Raw genomic sequence first — 19,896 nt, forward strand, 5'->3', positions numbered from 1 at the left:
TCTCCCACTCTCTCTTTTACAGTATCAAACCTGATTTACTTTCCCTCACCTGCTGAGGTTTTTCTTTTCGTTTATCTTTCTTGCTTTTTATTTGTGTTTGTTGCATAGCTGTGCATGCTTAGTGCTATTTGTGCGTATGATTTAATAAATGTGAAGAAATTGTAGCTATATGATAGCTATAAGTGTGTGTTGATGCATTTTTTCTTGTAATTCTAAACATATGGTGGTGGGCTTACAACTTTTTAGATTACTCTTCTCTGCTAAAGTATTATAATTAATTAACTCTAGATTCACATTGAAATATTTTCCAAATTTATTATACCTCCAGATTCTAGTATACATGGATTGATTGCAGTTTTTTCCATTTTCACAGAAACAAACTGTTATTGCTGGAATCATCGACATGGGATCCATGGAAATCTTCTCAGTGTTCAGTGCAGCCCAGTGCGGGCTCATTGACCAGGAAACCTGCCGCTTCCTACTGGAAGCCCAACTCATCTCTGGTGGGCTCCTCCAGCCTCCCTCCCCTCAAAGCCTCTCATTGGAGCACGCCTTGGCCCAAGGAATGATAGACAACCACACCAGCCAATCGTTATCTTACTTGGAAAGGGCCTTGCATCTGGTGAATGAGACAAAATCAAAAGAGGGAGAGAAGCAATGTCTCCTGCCAGTGGCTATAGCCTTGGAGGAAGGAGTTATCAGTGAGCACTTGGGGCTCCATATTCTAGAGGTCCACATGAATACAGGAGGCTTGAGATATCCCAGTGGAGAATTGGTCGATTTGGACACTGCCTTAGAACAGGGTCTTTTGCCTTCAAGAATCTACATTAAGCTCCAATCCCAGCTCCAACGTAGGGAGCTTATTGACCCAAATACTGCAGAAAGGTTAAGCCTGTCTGAGCTACAGCAACGCTGTATAAGTCATGAAGAGTCTGGCCTTCATCTCCTGCCGGTCAAACAGCAATCTGAAAGAACCGTCTCCCTACGTTCTGGAAGAAAAGTGGGCATCTTCCGCGCCAGCCAAGAAGGTCTTGTGGACCAAAATGTTACTGTGAGGCTACTTGAAGCTCAGCTATTTGCTGGCGGTATTGTTGACCCACGTTCTGGAAATCGTCTAATCCTTGATGAGGCTCTTAGCCAAGGATTGATGCATCAGAATCAGGCATGCACTATACTGGCTCGGCAGCTCCAAACTGGGGGAATACTGGACCCTCGCAGCGGTGAGCGTCTAGGCTTGGACGAATCTCTCTGCAGGGATCTTCTGTCTCCTTCTTTAGCTCTCTTGGTACTTGAGTCCCTGCAGTCCTTCATGGGGATGCTGTGGCCAGAATCTGGAGAACTAGTGCCCATCGCAGAGGCCCTACAGCAGGGAGGCGTCTCAGAAGATCTGGCGAGAAATGTCCTGGGGCAACGTCATGTTGTTGGAGCCTTGTATGATGTAGGAGCACTTCACTTGGTACCTCTCAGCCAAACATCTGAAAAAGCCCTGGATCTCAGTGTGGCCAAAGTCCTAAGCAAGATCCATATCCCTGATGTTCTCCCCAGTACACCATCGAGTCCTCCATCTACGAATCGCATCAGCTGGTGTTCCACCAGCTCATCTCCTTCTCCATCCTCACAACCACCTGGTTCCCTAACTACAGGGCATGTCTGGGACTCTACTCCATTGGATTCTAGCGAAACACAAGAACAAGCAAAGCATGTGTTACTTTCCCATCTGATGACTCACAGCTATGTTGATGTCCATTCTGGGAAACGCCTTGTGCTTCTAGATGCAGAGCTAGTGGAGTTGGTCAAGGCTACTGGGCTGTCATGTGCAGACACTTCTCCTGGATATCAAGTTCAGGAGGAAGGAAGTAGTTTGATCGCTGGTTCAATGCAGACCATAGGGAGTATCAGAACACTAGTATATAGTGCTGAGGGAGAGAAAGAGGAAACAGCGGAAGTTGTAAAGACAAGCTGTCAAGCAATCCCAAAGGTTGTCCTCTCCAGTAAAATCATTGAACGAAAAGGCAGAACTAGTCAAGAAAGTAAAAATGGTGTAGGTGACAGAGCATTGCAGCAAACATCCAATCAGAAAATAGAGCCAGCAATCGGGGGGAAAGGTGAGAAAAAAATTGAAAATGTCACCGCAAAAGGTGAAATAGAAATAGCTCCTCGTTCAGAGAATTTTGCAGGAAAACCTCTAAGTCAGCAGGTAAACAAGTCAGATCAACACAAAGAGGTGCGTAATAAAGAAGGTAGTTCACCTTCAAAACAAGCAGACACTTCACCATCCATTAACCAAGACAATGCAACTTCTTCTGTAGTAAATACAGAAAGAGTCTATGCTGAGTTAGAACAAGATCTAGCCATCGTAGAAAGTTCTAAAACTATAGATTCAGCAGGCTCCCAAGCAGTAAGATCTATGGGATATGCTCAAATTGTCCAAAAGTCGGACTTGGATTATAAATCACAGTTTATTAACCGTAGCTCAGAGACAAATAAAACGGAGGAGGAAGCTGAGATGGAAAGGTTAACCATAGAGCTTAAACAGGGTGGCCTCCTGACGGAGGAAGGAGACAGGCTGCTCCCAGATGAGGCTGTAGCCCAGGGAATCCTCCCAGGCCAAACTGCAGTTAAACTCATGTCTCAAGCCGGTCTTTTTGGTGGATTCCTAGATGCCACTAGTGGTGAGTTACTCAGTTTAGAGGACGTAATGCAGGAAGATCTTCTTGATGAAGACCTAATGTGGAGTGTTCTTAAGTCTGATAAAAGCCTATCTGGTGTAGTGGACATTGACAAAGGAAATGTCTGTGGGTTGAGGGAGGCAGCTCAGAAAGGCTTGATCGACTCCAACACTGCTTCTCGCCTTCTGGAAGCCCAGGTGCTCTCTGGGGGAATTGTTGATTTAAATAGGGATGAAAAAGTGTCAGTAACCCTCGCAGCCAACCTGGGTCTGATCAAGGAGGATCAGAAAGAATCACTAGAGGCATTAGAAAATGCTTACAAGGGAAAGGCCACAGAACCACAAACGGCAATTGCCAAAGCCACAATCCAACTACAGATGGAAGGCATTGTTGACCCTGAATCTCGGTCTCCTGTTCCACTGGAATGCGCCATTCAGAAGGGATTGATTGGTTCAGAGGAGGCTTATCAGGCACTCTCAAAGCAGGTTGCTGAAGGGGGTATTTTACACCATGCTTCAGGAACAAGGTTGTCCGTTTCTGATGCTTTGGAGAGAGGACTGGTGGACCGCTCCCTTGCCCCGGGACTGGAAGAACTGCAGTGTGTCTACAAGGGGAACATCAGCCTTTTAGCACACCCAGAGGCTGCTCTATTCCAAGCTTCAACAGGAGCTATTTACAGCCCAGAATCTGAACGCAAACTGACACTGACAGAGGCGGTTTCCAAGGGTCTGCTTGAGGAAAAAGTAGCCAAGGAAGCTATGGCTTCTGATAGTGTAACTCAAGGAGTAATTGATCCCCAATCCTGTCGTATTGTCCCTTATTCTCACCTAGTACACCAGGGTAAGATAGATCTTAACACAGGAAAACGATTCCTGGAGGTAAAACAATTCAGCGGTATTCAGGATGAGCAAACGGGGGACATCTTAACATTAAAGCAGGCCATTGCAATTGGCAAAGTTGACCCAGTACCAGCTTTGAGGCTGCTCCAAAGCCAGGCTGACAGTGGTGGGATCATTGATATCACCAGTGGAGATAGGCTGCCTCTGCCTGAAGCCTCTGAGAAAGGTTTGATTGAGGAGGATATGGCCAGAGAAATTGCCATCAACCAGATCACCAAAGGAGGCCTGATCCATCCTACTACTGGTCAAAGAGTTGCAAATCTTGATGATGCTATCATAGCAGGTCTAATCTCAAGTGAAATGGCCTTTGATATCCAGGAGAGCATGACTTTAGCAGAAATAGATGAAGGTGAGGGTAGTTCTACACCAATGGTTTCCTCAAACAGTGCCTACAGCCCTGGTGCGGATTCATCAGTAGCCAGCAACCAGGTAAAATGGTCAAGTGAAAGCTCTCTGTCAACCACTCCACTCTTAGAGCAGTCAGGGATAGGTTTGGTGTTTAAAGAGGTGGATCAAAAGCAATTGGATTCTTTGACATCAAATCAGTTGAGCTTGTGTGATGCCACTTTAGAAGAAGATACTGTAGAGCAGCCACTCTCTGAGTCTGACTCATCCATTGACCTGCTGGCTAAATTTGCCAGCAATGTTGGGAAAAGGATTCAGCAAGCAATCAATGAGATCAAACCTCAGAAAGCTGAGCTAAAACAGGGGCCAGGTGAGGCATCATCAATAAGGGAAAGACATGCTTTCGGAACACGAAAAGAGAGTGATTATACTGGTATCACCGCAGTATCATCCTACCAGGAATCAGACCTTGAAACATTCAACACATCTTCTAAAGTACAAGTTGCAGAACAGGTGACTATCACAAGATCAGTGGACCTATCTGTTAGGGCTGACAAGAAAAAGACAAGGCCAGCAGATGTCAGGGTTTTGTCAGAGCATCATGAAGATGAAAATGATGAAAGAATCAAAGACGCAAAAGCAGATGATGTCCGGGAGGAGGGAAAACTCAAGGAAAGCCTAGGTGTAGATGTGCTTTCTCTAAAACAACTAGAACATGAATACACCGAACAATGTGACGAAGCAGGGAAAAGAGAGATTGGAGGAGAATTGGAGGACACAGCTGAAACAATTCTAACAGGAGAGGGAACTGATGTGAAGCATTCAGACCAGAGTTTAACTGCTTCAGATAAAGAGGCCGAAGCCAAAAGCAAGAAAAAGAAGAAGAGCAAGAAGAAAGGCAGGGGAAAGGAAAGTGAAAATAAGCCACTACCTTTAGAGAAAAGCGATAATGTATCGGACATTAAACAAATGGATTCAGAAAATGAAGGGCAGTCTCAAGTCACAAAGTCAATCACAGGTGTTTCGCCATTACCAGTGAAGGTTAAGATATTAGAATCCACCCCCGAAAGAGACCTCCATGTCAAAGATGGAGAACTAAAGATTGATGGGAAGGTTGATGCAGCGGAAGTATCCCTGGTATCTCAAGATGATCAGCAGGCAAATGATAACGGAGGGCAACCAGACATGACAAGAGCTGAAATAGTAAGAAAGCAGATGGAAGAATGCGTAGACAAACAGTATGGCAAGACAGAGATGGGTGTTAGTGTGCAGAAGGGTGCAAAAAGACCTGAGAAGTCAAACCTACCAGACAATGAGAAGGCAGCCCTGATAATGAAGGCAAAGGAGAGCATATTGAAGAAGGTGTTTGAGAAGGGAGTGACAGAAAAGCAAGCAGCTGAAGAGCTGGAGGCACTACGCAAGGAGGTGCACAGGAAGGACATCCAGGCAGGGAATGCCAGAGATGGGAAGATGCAAACTCCTGTGATTAAGATGGAAACTCCCTCGAGAAAGATGGCAACTCCCTTGACTAAGATGGTTGATGTTGAGGGTAGTACTGATGAAGATGATCACAGAAAAATGCCTGATGCTAAGCCAAAGGTGGAATGGAAGGGAGAGACCGGTGGCCGAAAGGAGAACTTGAAAGTGGATGGCAAGGAAGTTGTGGTTGTGGATGAGCCAAATCTCACTGATGATTCAAGTTTAGCCCTTAAAGAAGCTAAGACCCTATCAAAGGAGAAAGATGATTGTGTTGGTGGTGTTAAGGAGGGAAAAGATAAAGAGACAGTTTCACCAGACCAGCATAATGAAACCCCCTTGAGAAAGATGGTAACTCCTTTGACTGAGATGGTCGATGTTGGGGGTAGCACTGATGAGGATGATCTCAGAAAACCCCCTGATGCTAAGACAAAGGTGGAATGGATGGGGAAGACCAGTGGCCGAAAGGAGGAGAACCTGAAAGTGAATGTCAAGGAAGTTGTGGTTGTGGATGAGCCAAATCTCACTGATGATTCAAGTTTAGCCCTTAAAGAAGCTAAGACCCTATCAAAGGAGAAAGATGATTGTGTTGGTGGTGTTAAGGAGGGAAAAGATAAAGAGACAGTTTCACCAGACCAGCATAAAGAAACCCTCTCGAGAAAGATGGTAACTCCCTTGACAGAGATGGTCGATGTTGAGGGTAGCACTGATGAGGATGATCTCAGAAAACGACCCGATGCTAAGACAAAGGTGGAATGGATGGGAAAGACCAGTGGCCGAAAGGAGGAGAACTTGAAAGTGGATGTCAAGGAAGTTGTGGTTGTGGATGAGCCAAATCTCACTGATGATTCAAGTTTAGCCCTTAAAGAAGCTAAGACCCTATCAAAGGAGAAAGATGATTGTGTTGGTGGTGTTAAGGAGGGAAAAGATAAAGAGACAGTTTCACCAGACCAGCATAATGAAACCCCCTTGAGAAAGATGGTAACTCCTTTGACTGAGATGGTCGATGTTGAGGGTAGCACTGATGAGGATGATCTCAGAAAACCCCCTGATGCTAAGACAAAGGTGGAATGGATGGGGAAGACCGGTGGCCGAAAGGAGGAGAACTTGAAAGTGAATGTCAAGGAAGTTGTGGTTGTGGATGAGCCAAATCTCACTGATGATTCAAGTTTAGCCCTTAAAGAAGCTAAGACCCTATCAAAGGAGAAAGATGATTGTGTTGGTGGTGTTAAGGAGGGAAAAGATAAAGAGACGGTTTCACCAGACCAGCATAAAGAAACCCTCTCGAGAAAGATGGTAACTCCCTTGACAGAGATGGTCGATGTTGAGGGTAGCACTGATGAGGATGATTTCAGAAAACGACCCGATGCTAAGACAAAGGTGGAATGGATGGGGAAGACCGGTGGCCGAAAGGAGGAGAACTTGAAAGTGGATGTCAAGGAAGTTGTGGTTGTGGATGAGCCAAATCTCACTGATGATTCAAGTTTAGCCCTTAAAGAAGCTAAGACCCTATCAAAGGAGAAAGATGATTGTGTTGGTGGTGTTAAGGAGGGAAAAGATAAAGAGACAGTTTCACCAGACCAGCATAAAGAAACCCTCTCGAGAAAGATGGTAACTCCCTTGACAGAGATGGTCGATGTTGAGGGTAGCACTGATGAGGATGATCTCAGAAAACGACCCGATGCTAAGACAAAGGTGGAATGGATGGGAAAGACCAGTGGCCGAAAGGAGGAGAACTTGAAAGTGAATGTCAAGGAAGTTGTGGTTGTGGATGAGCCAAATCTCACAGATGATTCAAGTTTAGCCCTTAAAGAAGCTAAGACCGTATCTAAAGAGAAAGATGATTGTGTTGGTGATGTTAAGGAGGGAAAAGATAAAGAGACGGTTTCACCAGACAAGCATAAAGAAACCCCCTCGAGAAAGATGGTAACTCCCTTGACTGAGATGGTCAATGTTGAGGGTAGCACTGATGAGGATGATCTCAGAAAATGGCCTGATGCTAAGCCAAAGGTGGAATGGATGGGAAAGGCCGGTGGCCGAAAGGAGGAGAATTTGAAAGTGGATGTTAAGGAAGCCTTGGTTGTGGCTGAGCCAAAAATCACAGATGATTCAAGTTTAGCCATCAAAGAAGCTAAGACTTTATCAAAAGAGGCAGATGATCGTGTCTGTGGTGTTAAGGAGGGTAAACAGACAGTTTCACCAGACCAGCATAAAGAGACTAGGCAAGGGAAACGGCAGAAGAAAAACAAAAAGTCTAAAATAGCAAAAATTGCAGGCCATGCAGATGCTGCTACAGAAAAGCCATGGACTGATGATGCTGTTCAGGCAGTTGTGACGGCAACAATCTGTACCAAGAAAACAGGAATTAATGTAGAAAGAAAAACTGATGACCAGAAAGGGGAAAGTTTGAAATATGTGAAGTCAGAGAGTGATGTTGATAGGCCCTCAAGCAGTGATGACACAAACAAGATGGCTTCTTCTACAGTTGATGCCAAAACTACTAATGAAGTTTTACAAAGACCAATCCGTGCATCAGCACCGGCAATAGAGAAGGCAAAGGCTGAGGTTAAGTCTGCCAGGGAAGAATTTAAGGGACCTTTAAAAGTAATTGAAAGTAAGTCTGTTGAAGAAATTAAGGAAGCTTTACAAATGACTGGGAAGCAGTCTGCTGGAGACGAGTTTAAGAGATCCTTACACAGTTCTTTCATTAAGTCTGGTGGAGAAGAAGTAAAGGAACATATTCAAAAATATGTTTCTGACACTGTAAGGGAGGAAATGAAGGAGCCTTTAAAAATGGGTGGGATTAATTCTACAGAGGAAAAATTAAAGGAAGCTTTACAGATGACTGTTGTCAAAGAAATGAAGGAACCTGTACACATAGCTGAAATTAAGTCTGCTGCAGAAGAAATGAAGGGACCTTTAGGATTGACTGGGAATCAGTCTGCTGGGGAAGAAGTTAAGAAGCATGTACAAAAAGCTGGAATCGGCTATGTAGGGGAGGTAATTAAGGAACCTATACCATTAGCTGGGATGACATCGATTGGGAAAGAACTGAAAGAACATCAACTCAACATTAAAGAGCAACTGCACCCTGCAATACCTAGCATTGCTGCAGATGTTTTTGGCACCACTTATGAGGCTGTTGATAACAAATCATTACAACCTGATTCTAGATCAGTGGATTCCATGAAACAGGATCCGAACCTATTTGAAAGTCCTCTTCCAAGTCAGACAGGCAACAAGCGGCATCCAGAGTCTCTTTTACCATCAGAGGAAAATCCCACAGAATCTGAGTTGGCTGAGGTACTAGAGTCTGATACGACTACAGAGAGCAGTGGGGAGGGGGAGGAGGACAAGGAAGAAATAAAGATGAAGAAAAAGAAGGGCTCTGCAAAGGTTAGATCTTATTTTTATAATTTTTTGATTTGTTACCACATTAATGATCTCTTTATACCGGCACAATTGTGCCTCTGTCGTCCTTTCAACTTTGATCTTTTCCCTGCAGTCATCACTGATCCGGCAGGAATGCCTGGAACATGACCAGCGAATTGTGGCTCTGGTCTCCATGGTGAGGCACATAGAGGTCTGCCTCAAACAGCAGCAGCAGCAGTCTGTCGGCCGTGGCCTCATCTCTCTAGAAGACATCATCAGACAGACAGAGGTAAACAAATCTGCACTCGGCCTTCGTCTGCTGATGTCACAAAGCGCACTTTTACCCTTTGTCCAGTCTTTGAATTATGATGTTTGGTACTTAGGACTTAGGACTTGTATAATTAATTCTTTGGTTTTTAGTTTGTGAGCACGTGAGACCATAGACAAAGCTGATTGAACAATGAATAACACTGTTGCTCTGCTCCGCTTCAATTAATCCGTCTCTTAGGCGCTGAGCCTCGAGCTCCAGGACCTGGAACCAGAGGTAAACAAGGAGGTGGAGGCCACTGCCCAACTGCTTGAGCCACGCCCTTCCAATGTCCCACCTCAGCTCCTATTGGCTCTGGAGAAGGATATGCGGAGCCTGGCCCGAGGGTACGAGTCCGCCAGGGGAGTCTCTGAGACCATTCTACAGGGTCTAAGAGAACACAGAGACTCTTTCAAGGTAAAGGAGCAGAATTGTGTCTTTAATGTCATTATTTCTCAGTTTTATTACAAATTACCCAGTTGGATTTATTCTGATCTCGTGTATGTTTTTGTTGAAGCAGGATTAAGATTGGCACAAAGATTAGTTGCATTAGTTGCATGCTAACAACAACGGTTGGCTCTCCGTCTCTCGATTGTTTCAGGAGGCTGTGACAGCGGAGCAGAAGAACCTGGGAGGTCTGGTGGAAAACCTCCTCACCTGGTTGAGCGAGACGGAGGCCAGGAGCATCGGAGCGATGGCAGGGAAGGAGGAGGATAGCCCCGTTGATCAGATTACGCAGCAACTGGAATACTGCAAGGTAAATGACACAAATGGTAATCAAGTCCAATAGCTAATGATAACAAAGTTCAATTTCCCTGAAATACATCCTTTGCTGTTTTAAAACAATATTTTAGTTTTTTTCTCCAAAGAACAACTTATCTGCCATAGCGAAGCTTTTAGAAGGTTCAATCTCAGATTTAAAATGCGCACACAAGATTTGAACAAATAGTGTTATCACATGAAAGTTAGTTGAATGCCGTCTCTCCGTCCACCTATTTCCACAGCTACCACTACCACTACGTCTTCATTATTCTCTGTCCCTTCTCATCTCCATCAGGAGTTCCAGGCTGCCCTGACGGCCCGCTCCAATGAGGTCATCGACGCGGCCTTTGACGTTCAGGTGTTCATCTCGGAGCGCGCCCAGGACCTGGCCCCCGAGCAGAGCAGGCACCTGCTGGGGCAGCTCCAGAGGCTGCAGGGGGCCTTCCACCAGGCCAGTGGGCAGGCCCGGGCCCGCGCAGAGACCCTGTCCAATCAGAGAGCCAGGGAGGAGGAACTCCAGCAGAAAGAGAGTGCTAAAGTGCAGGAGGAGGAGAAGGAGAGGGAGATAGAAAGACAGACGGCCCGGAAGATTGAGGTTTGGATGCACGCAGACGAGTTCATTGACATGAACGCGAGTTTGGAGTGTGTTTTTCTCTCACCACTCTGCTTTGCTCACGAGAGAATGTCTGCATTTTGCTTCACAATTCACAATCTTCTTCTCGTAACTGTGTTCATTATTTAGCTCTACCATGTCATGCTCACTTATCCATCACACAGATCCATCCTTGCTGTTTTGATAACTACAACTTGCAATCATACTCATATCATTGCCTTATGCCTTGGAGAAATTCTCCATCCTTACAATAATAATAGTTGAACATCATCTAATAATACAATCTTTGGATTTTGTATCACTGCTGCTCATGCTGCATATGCTATGCCACTAGACAGTTCATCCATCCAAGCTACCATCACAGGCTCCTTCACCAGTGTGTGCTACTCTCTTGCATGTCTCTTGCGTGTTAATATTAACATGTCTGCCTTGCTCTTCCAGATTGCCACGGAAAGGAAAAGGCTTTCACGCCCGTGGAAAAACTCTAGAGAATTGAAAGCAACCAAACATTACTGGCTACAATGCTTTTCTCTTTTCACCCCTCGACTCTACCGTTGTGTGAGAGAAACGGGGGAGGAAAAGAGCATATATGTATACGTGTGATTTTGTTTTTTTTCCTCTTGCTGTCTGATTTTACCTTGACTGAACTGTTGCTGACTTATGAGATGAAATGATCTTGTGTATGTCTGTGTGTGCTTGTTTGTCTGCCTGTTTGTGTGCGTTGATGTGAACTCTGGACACAATATGCTCAAAGCTTTGCTCAAAGTGTGTGCACTGCACAGAAAAAGGTATTAGAGACAAGTGTGCACTCCAAGTTGATGTAGGCATGGTTGGTTTTTGGCTATTTTGTTCGAGGTCTGTAAAATAGGTTGACACCATCGATAAGCAATGGTTCAGCTATTGGTTCTTACTTTTATATTTCTGTGGACCGTCCTTCTTTCCTTCCTCCCCCTTTTCTGTCTCTCAGGTGGTCAAGCAGCAGAAAGCAGAATGCTCTCAGAAACTAGAAGGCCTCAACGTGTGGTTGGCTGGAGCCGCCAGCATGTTGGCCAATCAGAAAGCATGTGTAGAGTCGGGGGATGTGGATGTCTTGCAAGAGAAGCAGAAGGAACTCAAGGTACTGAAAACTTTACAAAGATCTTTATTTATCTTTATTCACAAGACATATAGACTCAAAATGACCTGAATGATAATTGAATACAATTAAAGCTGTAGTATTGTGTTTTCTCTTTTAGTCAAATTATATATATGTTATATAATCATCAATCTCTCTCTCTCTCTCTTTCTCCCTCCCGCTCCCTCGTCCAGGAGGTGCAGAAGGACCTGCAGAGCAAAGCAGAGGGCGTGGCCGGGACCATCCGCTCAGTGGAGGACTTCCTGTCGGAGCGAGGGGACTGCCTGAGCCCCGAGGAGAGGGAGAGCCTGCAGGGGGCGCTACGCAAGATGAAAGAGCATTACGCTGACCTGACCAACGCTGCCGACGCCTCGGTCACCCAGCTGGACACGGCCATCAGCACCACACTCACGCAGAACACACAGAGGGTAAGGGGAGCAGAGGGGACCATGGGAAATGGAGTCTTAATAAGAGTGTTATTTATATAGAGTTTTGTTCGCATACCCATTGTAAAGTAATTTCTTTTAATATTTTGTTGATGGGAATTAAACCGGTTTCTCTTTTAGTTTTCTTGACCCCACAATGTTAAGATGCACATTTTAAGTTTTAATTTAAAATTGGTTTATATACGATTGGTGTTGATCAAGTTGAAGTTTAACTCTCCACTCCACTCCTCTCAACTTTTGTCCTTTCCTCCTCCTCCTCCTCCTCCTCCTCCTCCTCCTCCTCCTCCTCCTCCTCCTCCTCCTCCTCCTCCTCTCCAGGCTAAGGCAGAGGAGGACCTCCAGGAGACCCGGGGACAGATCGATGCCATGCTGGAAGGCCTTTCCTCCCTCAGTGCGCCTGCTGTGAAGGCAGCCGCCACCAAGTGCAGCACGTCTCCTGAAGACGTCATAGATGGGCGGCTCTCTTCCACACAGCCAGAGGGCGCTCTACAGTCACACACAGACATGCTACAGGTCAGACACGGATCGATGGCTGGCTTTTATTGTTTGCATTATTTAACATAACTGTGGAATTTTATTACAAATGAATGCTTTTTTTTATTATATATCTAGGAATATATGTAAATAATAATATGACAAATAAATTGTGTATATTTTTATAGCTCAATAATAACAATTGTGTAATACAAAGATGCTACATCTGTAGGTTACATTAACATTTAGGGAATTTAGCCGACTATTTTATCCAAAGCAACTTACAATAAATACATTTGTCCGATCTTAGAGAGTTTATAACTTATTCTTTTTCTTTTTTTTTTCACATTGTTTTACTTATTCCAAACCTCTCACTTGAGCTCTATTGTGACTGGACCCCATCCTTTAACCCTCTCACGGTTCTCCCCCCGCTCCCCTCCGACCCCGTCAGGCGGAGATGCAGCAGCTCCAGGCCCAGCAGGCCCAGCTGCTGCAAGTGGCCCAGTCCACGCGCTCCCTGCTGGAGCAGCCCGACTCGGCGGTGCCCCCCGAGGAGAAGCGCCGCCTCCGGGCCTCTCTGGACCAGCTGCAGGCTCAGCACCAGAGCAAGCTGCAGAGCTGCCAGGTACAGTGCACGGCTGGATCCCTGCTCTCTCTCTCCCTCTCTCTCTGCGGTCTCTGCTGTTGGCTCTTCATCCAAATCAGAGTCAGCAGACTGGAGGGCAGAATGCTCATGGGATGGTGGGTTGCGCAGTGGATTAACATTGGAAAACACCAGCTAAACCAGGGCATAGATTTAAGAAATATAACAAAATCATATTTCAAATAAATGAATGATTCGAAGAAACTCCTGCACCCAGTAGCTCACATTGCAGCCCATTTTACTAGCAGTGACGTCAGACTGATCTTGTATTACATCCTTAACATTCTGTCTGAGATTAATAAAGTACATTGTGAGAGCTTGCATCACCGCTCTGTGTGTGTGTGTGTGTGTGTCTCCCTCTAGGACCGCCTGAGGAAATCGGAGGTTCTGCGGGACGAGCTGTCCAAGTTCCTCCAGGAGCACGGCGGCCTGGGCACCTGGCTGGACCAGAGCGAGAAGGAGCTGCGTTCCCTGGGGGAGGGAGAGACCGACGCACAGGGGCTGAAGGGACGGCTGGAGGAACACAAGAAGGTAGGCTCGCCCGCTGCTCAAGGCGAGAGGGACGTTCTCCCACACGCCGATCGCCCTTCCATGCACATACTGAGCTCATGCTCTTCCTCCCATGTCTCTCTCTCCCTCTCTCTGTCTTCTTCCCTGTTCTCGTACACATTGATCGCCCTTCCATTAACATGTTAGGCCATAACCCGGTTCCTCTAACCCGGTTCCTCTAACCCGGTTCCTGTAACCCCCTCTACCCGTCCAGCTGGCTGAGGAGGTGATCTGCCACAAGGCGGACCTGCGCTTCGTGTCCATCTCGGGCCAGAAGGTTTTGGACTCTGTGCAGGGGGCGCTGGAGCAGGCTGGGGGTTCAGACCCGGCGCTGGACAGCACCAAGCAGCTAGTGACAGACAAACTGCACGACGCCAACCACAGATACACTGCCCTACACACCAAGGTAGGCCCACAGATACACTGCCCTACACACCAAGGTAGGCCTCCACAGATACACTGCCCTACACACCAAGGTAGGCCCACAGATACACTGCCCTACACACCAAGGTAGGCCTCCACAGATACACTGCCCTACACACCAAGGTAGGCCCACAGATACACTGCCCTACACACCAAGGTAGGCCTCCAAAGAAACACTGGCTAACTCCCTCCCTCTGTCTGTCTCCCGCTCTCTCTCTCTCTGTCTCTCTCCCGCTCTCTCTCTCTCTCTCTCTCTCTCTCTCTCTCTCTCTCTCTCTCTCTCTCTCTCCCTCTCTCCCTCTCTCCCTCTCTCTCTGCAGTCCTCTGAGCTGGGCGGCCGTCTGTCGGGGCTGCTGGAGCGCTCTCAGCAGTACCAGGATGAGGCGGTGTCGCTCCACTCCTGGCTCAGCAGCCAGGAGCAGGAGCGGGACACGGCCCGGCCCAGCGGGGACACCAACCCCCAGAACCTGCAGAGCGCACTGCGACAAGTACAGGTGGGACACACACACACACACACACACACACACACACACACACACACACACACACACACACACACACACACACACACACCCCTTCTCTTGTTTTCGGGAAACACATCTTGTTCGCATTATTCTGTATTTATTCTCACAAAAATCATTAGAATTGAAGAGAATACACCATTTCTTGTCAGGTTTTTTCTACAAATGCTTCCCTAAGGCATATTTATTTTCATTAACTTTGGATTTTTGGCTCATGCATTTTCGTCTATGCACATTTTTTTTTTATATATTTGTTTCCCCCCCGTCCCCAGCTGTTGCAGGATGAGCTTGCGGCCCGTTCAGTGCAGCTGGAGAAGGTGAAGAGAGCCGGCAGGGAGCTGGTCAGCACAGAGGAATCCCCATCCCTCAAGGCAGTGGACATCCTCTGCACCGCAGGTAGGGCCTGGGCCCTACCTGGCGCTGTTTGTCAGGGGACAAACAGCACCATCTAGTGGCTCACAATAAAGCTTTTAGTTCTCAACTCATTTGCAGTCATGCAAAGAATACATTGACCTGTCTTGAATTTAAGCCTTATTTATATTTTTTTGTGTTCATATCGGTTGGAAAGATATTAAATCCAAATCAATGGAATTGAGGTTTCAGAAAAGAAGACAAGATTATTTTATACTGCAAATTAAAAAATGTGGTCAAATGTACTGATGCATTTTGACTAGAACCAGCAGTTAATTTCCTCTGCTCCCTCTGTCCCTCAGATGGCCTGGAGAGGCGGTTCGACACGCTGTCTGCGTCGGTGTCGGAGCGTGCTGAGCAGCTGCAGACCGCGGTGGCCCAGTCGGTCAGCGTGCAGGAGGGGCTGAAGGGTCTGCTGTCCTGGCTGGACCAGCTGGTTCTGAGCCCAGGACCGGTCCAGCCCACCGCTCAGGCTGTTCAGGACGCCATGACACAAAACCAGGTGGGTAGGCCCACGGCCGCGGGAAGATGGCTGCCACCAGGTTTCTCATTTTCCTAAAATCGACATGCTTTTGATATCAATATACCAACACGCACTTATGCGGAAATGGAAAAGGCAGAAATTGTATCATAGTCAACACATATAATACTGAACAATATGACGTACCGCCTAGCGTACAACGCACCCCCCCGGTGGGGAGGGGTGTTGGTGTTAAGCAAACTCCACCCCACCTAACCTGCGCATACCCCCACCCGCTCTCCTCTACAGAAGCTCCGCCAGGAGCTGCTGTCCCGGCAGGGCAGTGTGGACGCCACCCGCGACTCCCTCTCCAAGCTCCTGCAGAGCGCCGACGCAGCCACGGCCTCCGACCTTCAGGGGGCGCTGGCCCAGCTCAACGGGCGCTACGCCGCCGCACAGGCCAGCCAGACGGAGAGAGAGGCCGAGCTGAAGGTCCTGCTGCCCAGGCTGGAGAGCTACGAGCGGCTGGGGGCCGACCTGCAGGGCTTCACCCAGAGCAGGCTGAAGGCCCTGGGGCCGGTGGGGCAGCCGGAGCACAGCGTGGACGACTACAGGCAGACCCTGGAGGTAAGCAGGAGAACCCCTTTGTAGTCACCTTCATCGTAGTACATATTGGCATGAGTTTTATCAAACGTATGGAAATTATTTTTGAATTAACTGAAAAGGCCTGAGTGTTGAAGTTAAACATGTGGTTTTATTCACCAGCCATGCATTCGTTGGGCAATTCCATCATAGTTTTAATGTCGAAAGGCTTTCCGTTATGCCGTTATTATAGGAGTTTATCTAACAACACATTGCGTACATCTGTTTTGTCCTTCAAAGGAGGTGAAGTCAGATCTGGAGCAGGAGGCGGGACAACTGAAGTCCTTCTGCGAGCTGGGTACGGATCTCAGCCAATCACAAGCCATCTCCAATTCTCAAAGCCTATTGGATAACGTCAAGGAGGTGTCAGACGAGTTCAGCCGACTGGAGGCCAATGTCAATGACAGGTAATATTGCAAATGGAAACCTTGTCTCAACAATTTTCAAACATGGACATGTACATAAATTTTTTCTTTAGAGCTTTACTGTGAATGTACAATAAAGGAATTAAGATTAAAACATTAACGGATAGGAACTAGTCAAGCTAAAGTACTGTACAGAAATGTCTGGGTTCTGTAAATCACACTATTCTATCGGAAGGTGACTGTAACCTGTAGTGCTTCTTAGAAACATGAGGTACACTGAGGAGGATATTATGGTCAGGAGGACATGGTGTATTAGTGCTAGCCTGATGCTGTTCAGTCAGGGCTGCATCAGGCTACCAGGTGTCTGTCCCTGGATGCATGCATGAATCATGCTGGTCCAAATTTAATCAAACGCATTCTTTCTTGTTATTATTTCTCCCTCCCTCCCTCGCTCCTCCCTCCCTCCCTCCCTCCCTCCCTCCCTCCTCCCTCTCCCAGGTTTTCAGCCATCCAGGGCTGTGAGCAGCGGCTGGCTCAGTTCCGTGGGCTCTCTGGCTCCCTCCTCAGGTGGCTCCAGGCATCTCAGGATCAGCTGCCTGCGAAGGAGCCCAGCCTGGACACCGAGGGCATGCAGCGCAGAGTCCAGCAACTCCAGGTGTGTGTGTGTGTGTGTGTGTGTGTGTGTGTGTGTGTGTGTGTGGTGGGACTGTGGTGGTGGCTGGGTAAGCACTGTTGGGTAAACTATATCGCTGCATGTGTCATTATGCCAGTGCTTCCTAGAAGATCAAATTCAGTTCTACTTAAGCATAGTAGAAACGATGGAGCTGAAGAGTCAATAAAAAAGCACTATAGCCAATGGGATTAAGTACAGTGTACATTCAAAAGGGTTCAAAGTGAGTGTGGACTAACCCTAATGGAACTGTGACGTGTGCAGGACTTGTGTGACGACTGGGAGTCCCAGGGAGCCCGGGTCCAGGAGCTGAACAAGACCGGCTCAGAGCTGGAGTCCACCATCATCGGCATCACGGCACCACAGACCAAGACCGGTAAACACCAGACACTGAACACTCCCATATCACACAATCCATACTGACATGGCCATACACATAAAAGGTTTACTTAAAGTTGACACAACCATATTAACCAGGAGTATTCAGCAAAGGAAAATGTAACATCACACTTTCTAAATGTGGTTAAGAAGGTAAAAGTCTACAAGAAAATGGCCATAAGCCTGTAGGCTTATGTCCAGTGGTCAGTCCTACTGTTCTGATTATGTTCTCTGTGTCTGCGTCTCTCAGGTGCCCCTCAGATGAACGGTTCAGCCAACCCAGGCAGTGTTAACGGCATCCATACCTGCAAAGGTGAGCTCTCACTCCTTCTATATCTCTATCTTCATTGCTCTCTTAGTCTTTCTTTCACTTCATGTATAGCCACCTTTATCCCTCTCCTTTTCTCCTACGCTCACTCACTCACCCTCCTACACTTCTACAGACAACACCTAGTCCCGTCCTCCTGCTGTCTGTAAATCATGTTGTTGTGTCTGCGCCTCCACCCCACCCCCCCCAGACCTGACGGAGCTGCAGGTGGCGGTGGCGGAGGTGAACGGCCGCTACGAGTCGCTGGGCTCTGAGCTGAAGGAGCGCCACGGCCGGCAGCAGGCCGCCCTGGAGCTCCGGCAGCAGGCCAGCCAGGGGGCCCAGGAGCTCAGCAGCTGGCTGAGGGACCGCGAGCACAGCCTGGAGCAGGGCCACAACGCCTCCCCCTCCAAACCTGAGGTGGTGCGCGCCAAGGCTCAGGAGAACAAGGTGATCAACGGGCTCCTCCACGTATCGAATAGGGGGGTTTGTGTTTTTGTTTGAGGGGAGAATGGGGATATTAAACACTGTTCTTCACATTAATAAATTCTGAGTGACATATGAACAGAATATGCACTTTTAGAGTATGCGTTATATGATGATAGTACTTATTATTATTCTTGTTCAATAATAATTAATCAATAATAGAGGGGAAAAACAGACACACACAGCTAAAAAGTAATGTCATTTTTCATTCACAATTCTTTTTTTTTTTGCCTCCGCCCCTAAATCCCCCTAGAAGCAGTCCCACTACTGTACGTCTGTCTGCCCTGTTTGTTAACCTGCTCCTCCTCGCCCCTTAAATCCCCCTGGAAGCAGTCCCTCTGCTGTACGTCTGTCTGCCCTGTTTGTTAACCCGCTCCTCCTCTGCTCCTCCAGGCGCTCCTCAGGGAGCTGACGGAGCACTCAGGGAAGGTGGAGGAGCTCAAGGCCTCGCTGACGAAGCTGGTCGCCGACAACCCCGACTCCCCTGAGGCAGCCTCCTGGAGGCAGCAGCTGCAGGAGCTGGGTCAGTGGAGCAGCCGAGCCCCGAGCCCCGTGGCTCCCTGTGGTGACGAGGAGGCAACGACGGCAGCTCTATTTAAAAATACATTTAGCCAACGATTAACCTGTAACTTCTACTGCTGCAGCTATTCACTGCAGTAGGGCTGTAGAAAATGATATAGCCGGGACTATAGCGACACCTCCTTCCACTAGAGGCTACTAATGGGAATAGACAGCCATAGAATATCCTTGGTGAGGCTGAGAACGATCAAGACCAACCAAGTTTCTTATCAGCAGCTGGACAGAGGTTTTATTATTGGCAGTTGAAAGCAAAATGATCTCATCGCAAAATGCATTGTTTCCCTTTCTCCGCTCAGACTCCCGCTGGCAGAAGGCCAATGAGACCGCAGCACAGAGGCAGACGGAGCTGGAGACCTGTGCTGATAGGCTGGGCAGTTTTGCCACGGCGGCCAGTCAGCTGGGGCCGTGGCTGCGGGAGAAGGAGCTGATGATGAGCGTGCTCGGACCGCTGAGCATAGACCCCAACATGCTCAACACGCAGAAACAACAAGTACAGGTAGGGGGCGCCAGATGCACTACAGAAATACAGGAAGCTCACCACTAGGATACAGGTAGCTCACCACAGACCCTTTTAGAGATATACAGCATTTTGGTTTGTACTCTTAGGGTAAGACAAACACACATTTATGAATATTTGGATGTGTGCACACGGCACGCTTGACTCTGGACATTAAGACGAAGACAGAGAGACGAAGGGACTCTCTTAGCTAAGTCGATTTTTTCTGTTGAGCCCTTTCATAAAGTTACAGTCAAAGGCCGCCCAGGTCATTTGTGATGAAGAAAACAACTCCAATTCCAAGGGAAGAGGGATCTCTCCTTCCTGTAGTTTTAGGGTTTCTCTCTTTGGTTCTCCAAACCTTTAACCAAACCAATCCCTCTCTCTCTCTCTCTCTCTCTCGCCCTCAGTTCATGCTGCGCGAGTTCGATACCCGCCGGCCCCAGTACGACGAGCTGACCCAGTCTGCGGAGGGCATCCTCTCCCAGT

At 47.5% G+C, this 19,896-nt stretch overlaps 1 protein-coding gene across 12 annotated transcripts in view; it reads left to right on the forward strand.

Annotated features, from left to right (window-relative positions):
* macf1a (microtubule actin crosslinking factor 1a) overlaps positions 1-19,896 on the forward strand; it is a 171,104-nt gene that overhangs the window by 85,678 nt on the left and 65,530 nt on the right. For all 12 annotated transcript variants that reach the window (XM_030346895.1, XM_030346896.1, XM_030346894.1 and 9 more), the window contains 23 exons: positions 374-8,785; positions 8,895-9,050; positions 9,270-9,485; positions 9,670-9,825; positions 10,126-10,425; positions 11,411-11,560; positions 11,752-11,985; positions 12,322-12,516; positions 12,929-13,102; positions 13,484-13,651; positions 13,884-14,075; positions 14,413-14,586; positions 14,886-15,009; positions 15,327-15,526; positions 15,794-16,111; positions 16,367-16,533; positions 16,990-17,146; positions 17,426-17,537; positions 17,790-17,852; positions 18,058-18,296; positions 18,726-18,855; positions 19,208-19,407; positions 19,818-19,896. The exon at positions 19,818-19,896 is cut by the window's right edge and continues 149 nt beyond it. In XM_030346895.1, the coding sequence (XP_030202755.1) occupies positions 374-8,785; positions 8,895-9,050; positions 9,270-9,485; positions 9,670-9,825; positions 10,126-10,425; positions 11,411-11,560; positions 11,752-11,985; positions 12,322-12,516; positions 12,929-13,102; positions 13,484-13,651; positions 13,884-14,075; positions 14,413-14,586; positions 14,886-15,009; positions 15,327-15,526; positions 15,794-16,111; positions 16,367-16,533; positions 16,990-17,146; positions 17,426-17,537; positions 17,790-17,852; positions 18,058-18,296; positions 18,726-18,855; positions 19,208-19,407; positions 19,818-19,896 (12,316 nt within the window). The remainder of the gene's footprint in view (positions 1-373; positions 8,786-8,894; positions 9,051-9,269; positions 9,486-9,669; positions 9,826-10,125; positions 10,426-11,410; positions 11,561-11,751; positions 11,986-12,321; positions 12,517-12,928; positions 13,103-13,483; positions 13,652-13,883; positions 14,076-14,412; positions 14,587-14,885; positions 15,010-15,326; positions 15,527-15,793; positions 16,112-16,366; positions 16,534-16,989; positions 17,147-17,425; positions 17,538-17,789; positions 17,853-18,057; positions 18,297-18,725; positions 18,856-19,207; positions 19,408-19,817) is intronic.

The sequence above is a fragment of the Gadus morhua genome, chromosome 22 (assembly GCF_902167405.1).
Source record: "Gadus morhua chromosome 22, gadMor3.0, whole genome shotgun sequence".
In the NCBI taxonomy this organism is placed as follows: Eukaryota; Metazoa; Chordata; class Actinopteri; order Gadiformes; family Gadidae; genus Gadus; species Gadus morhua.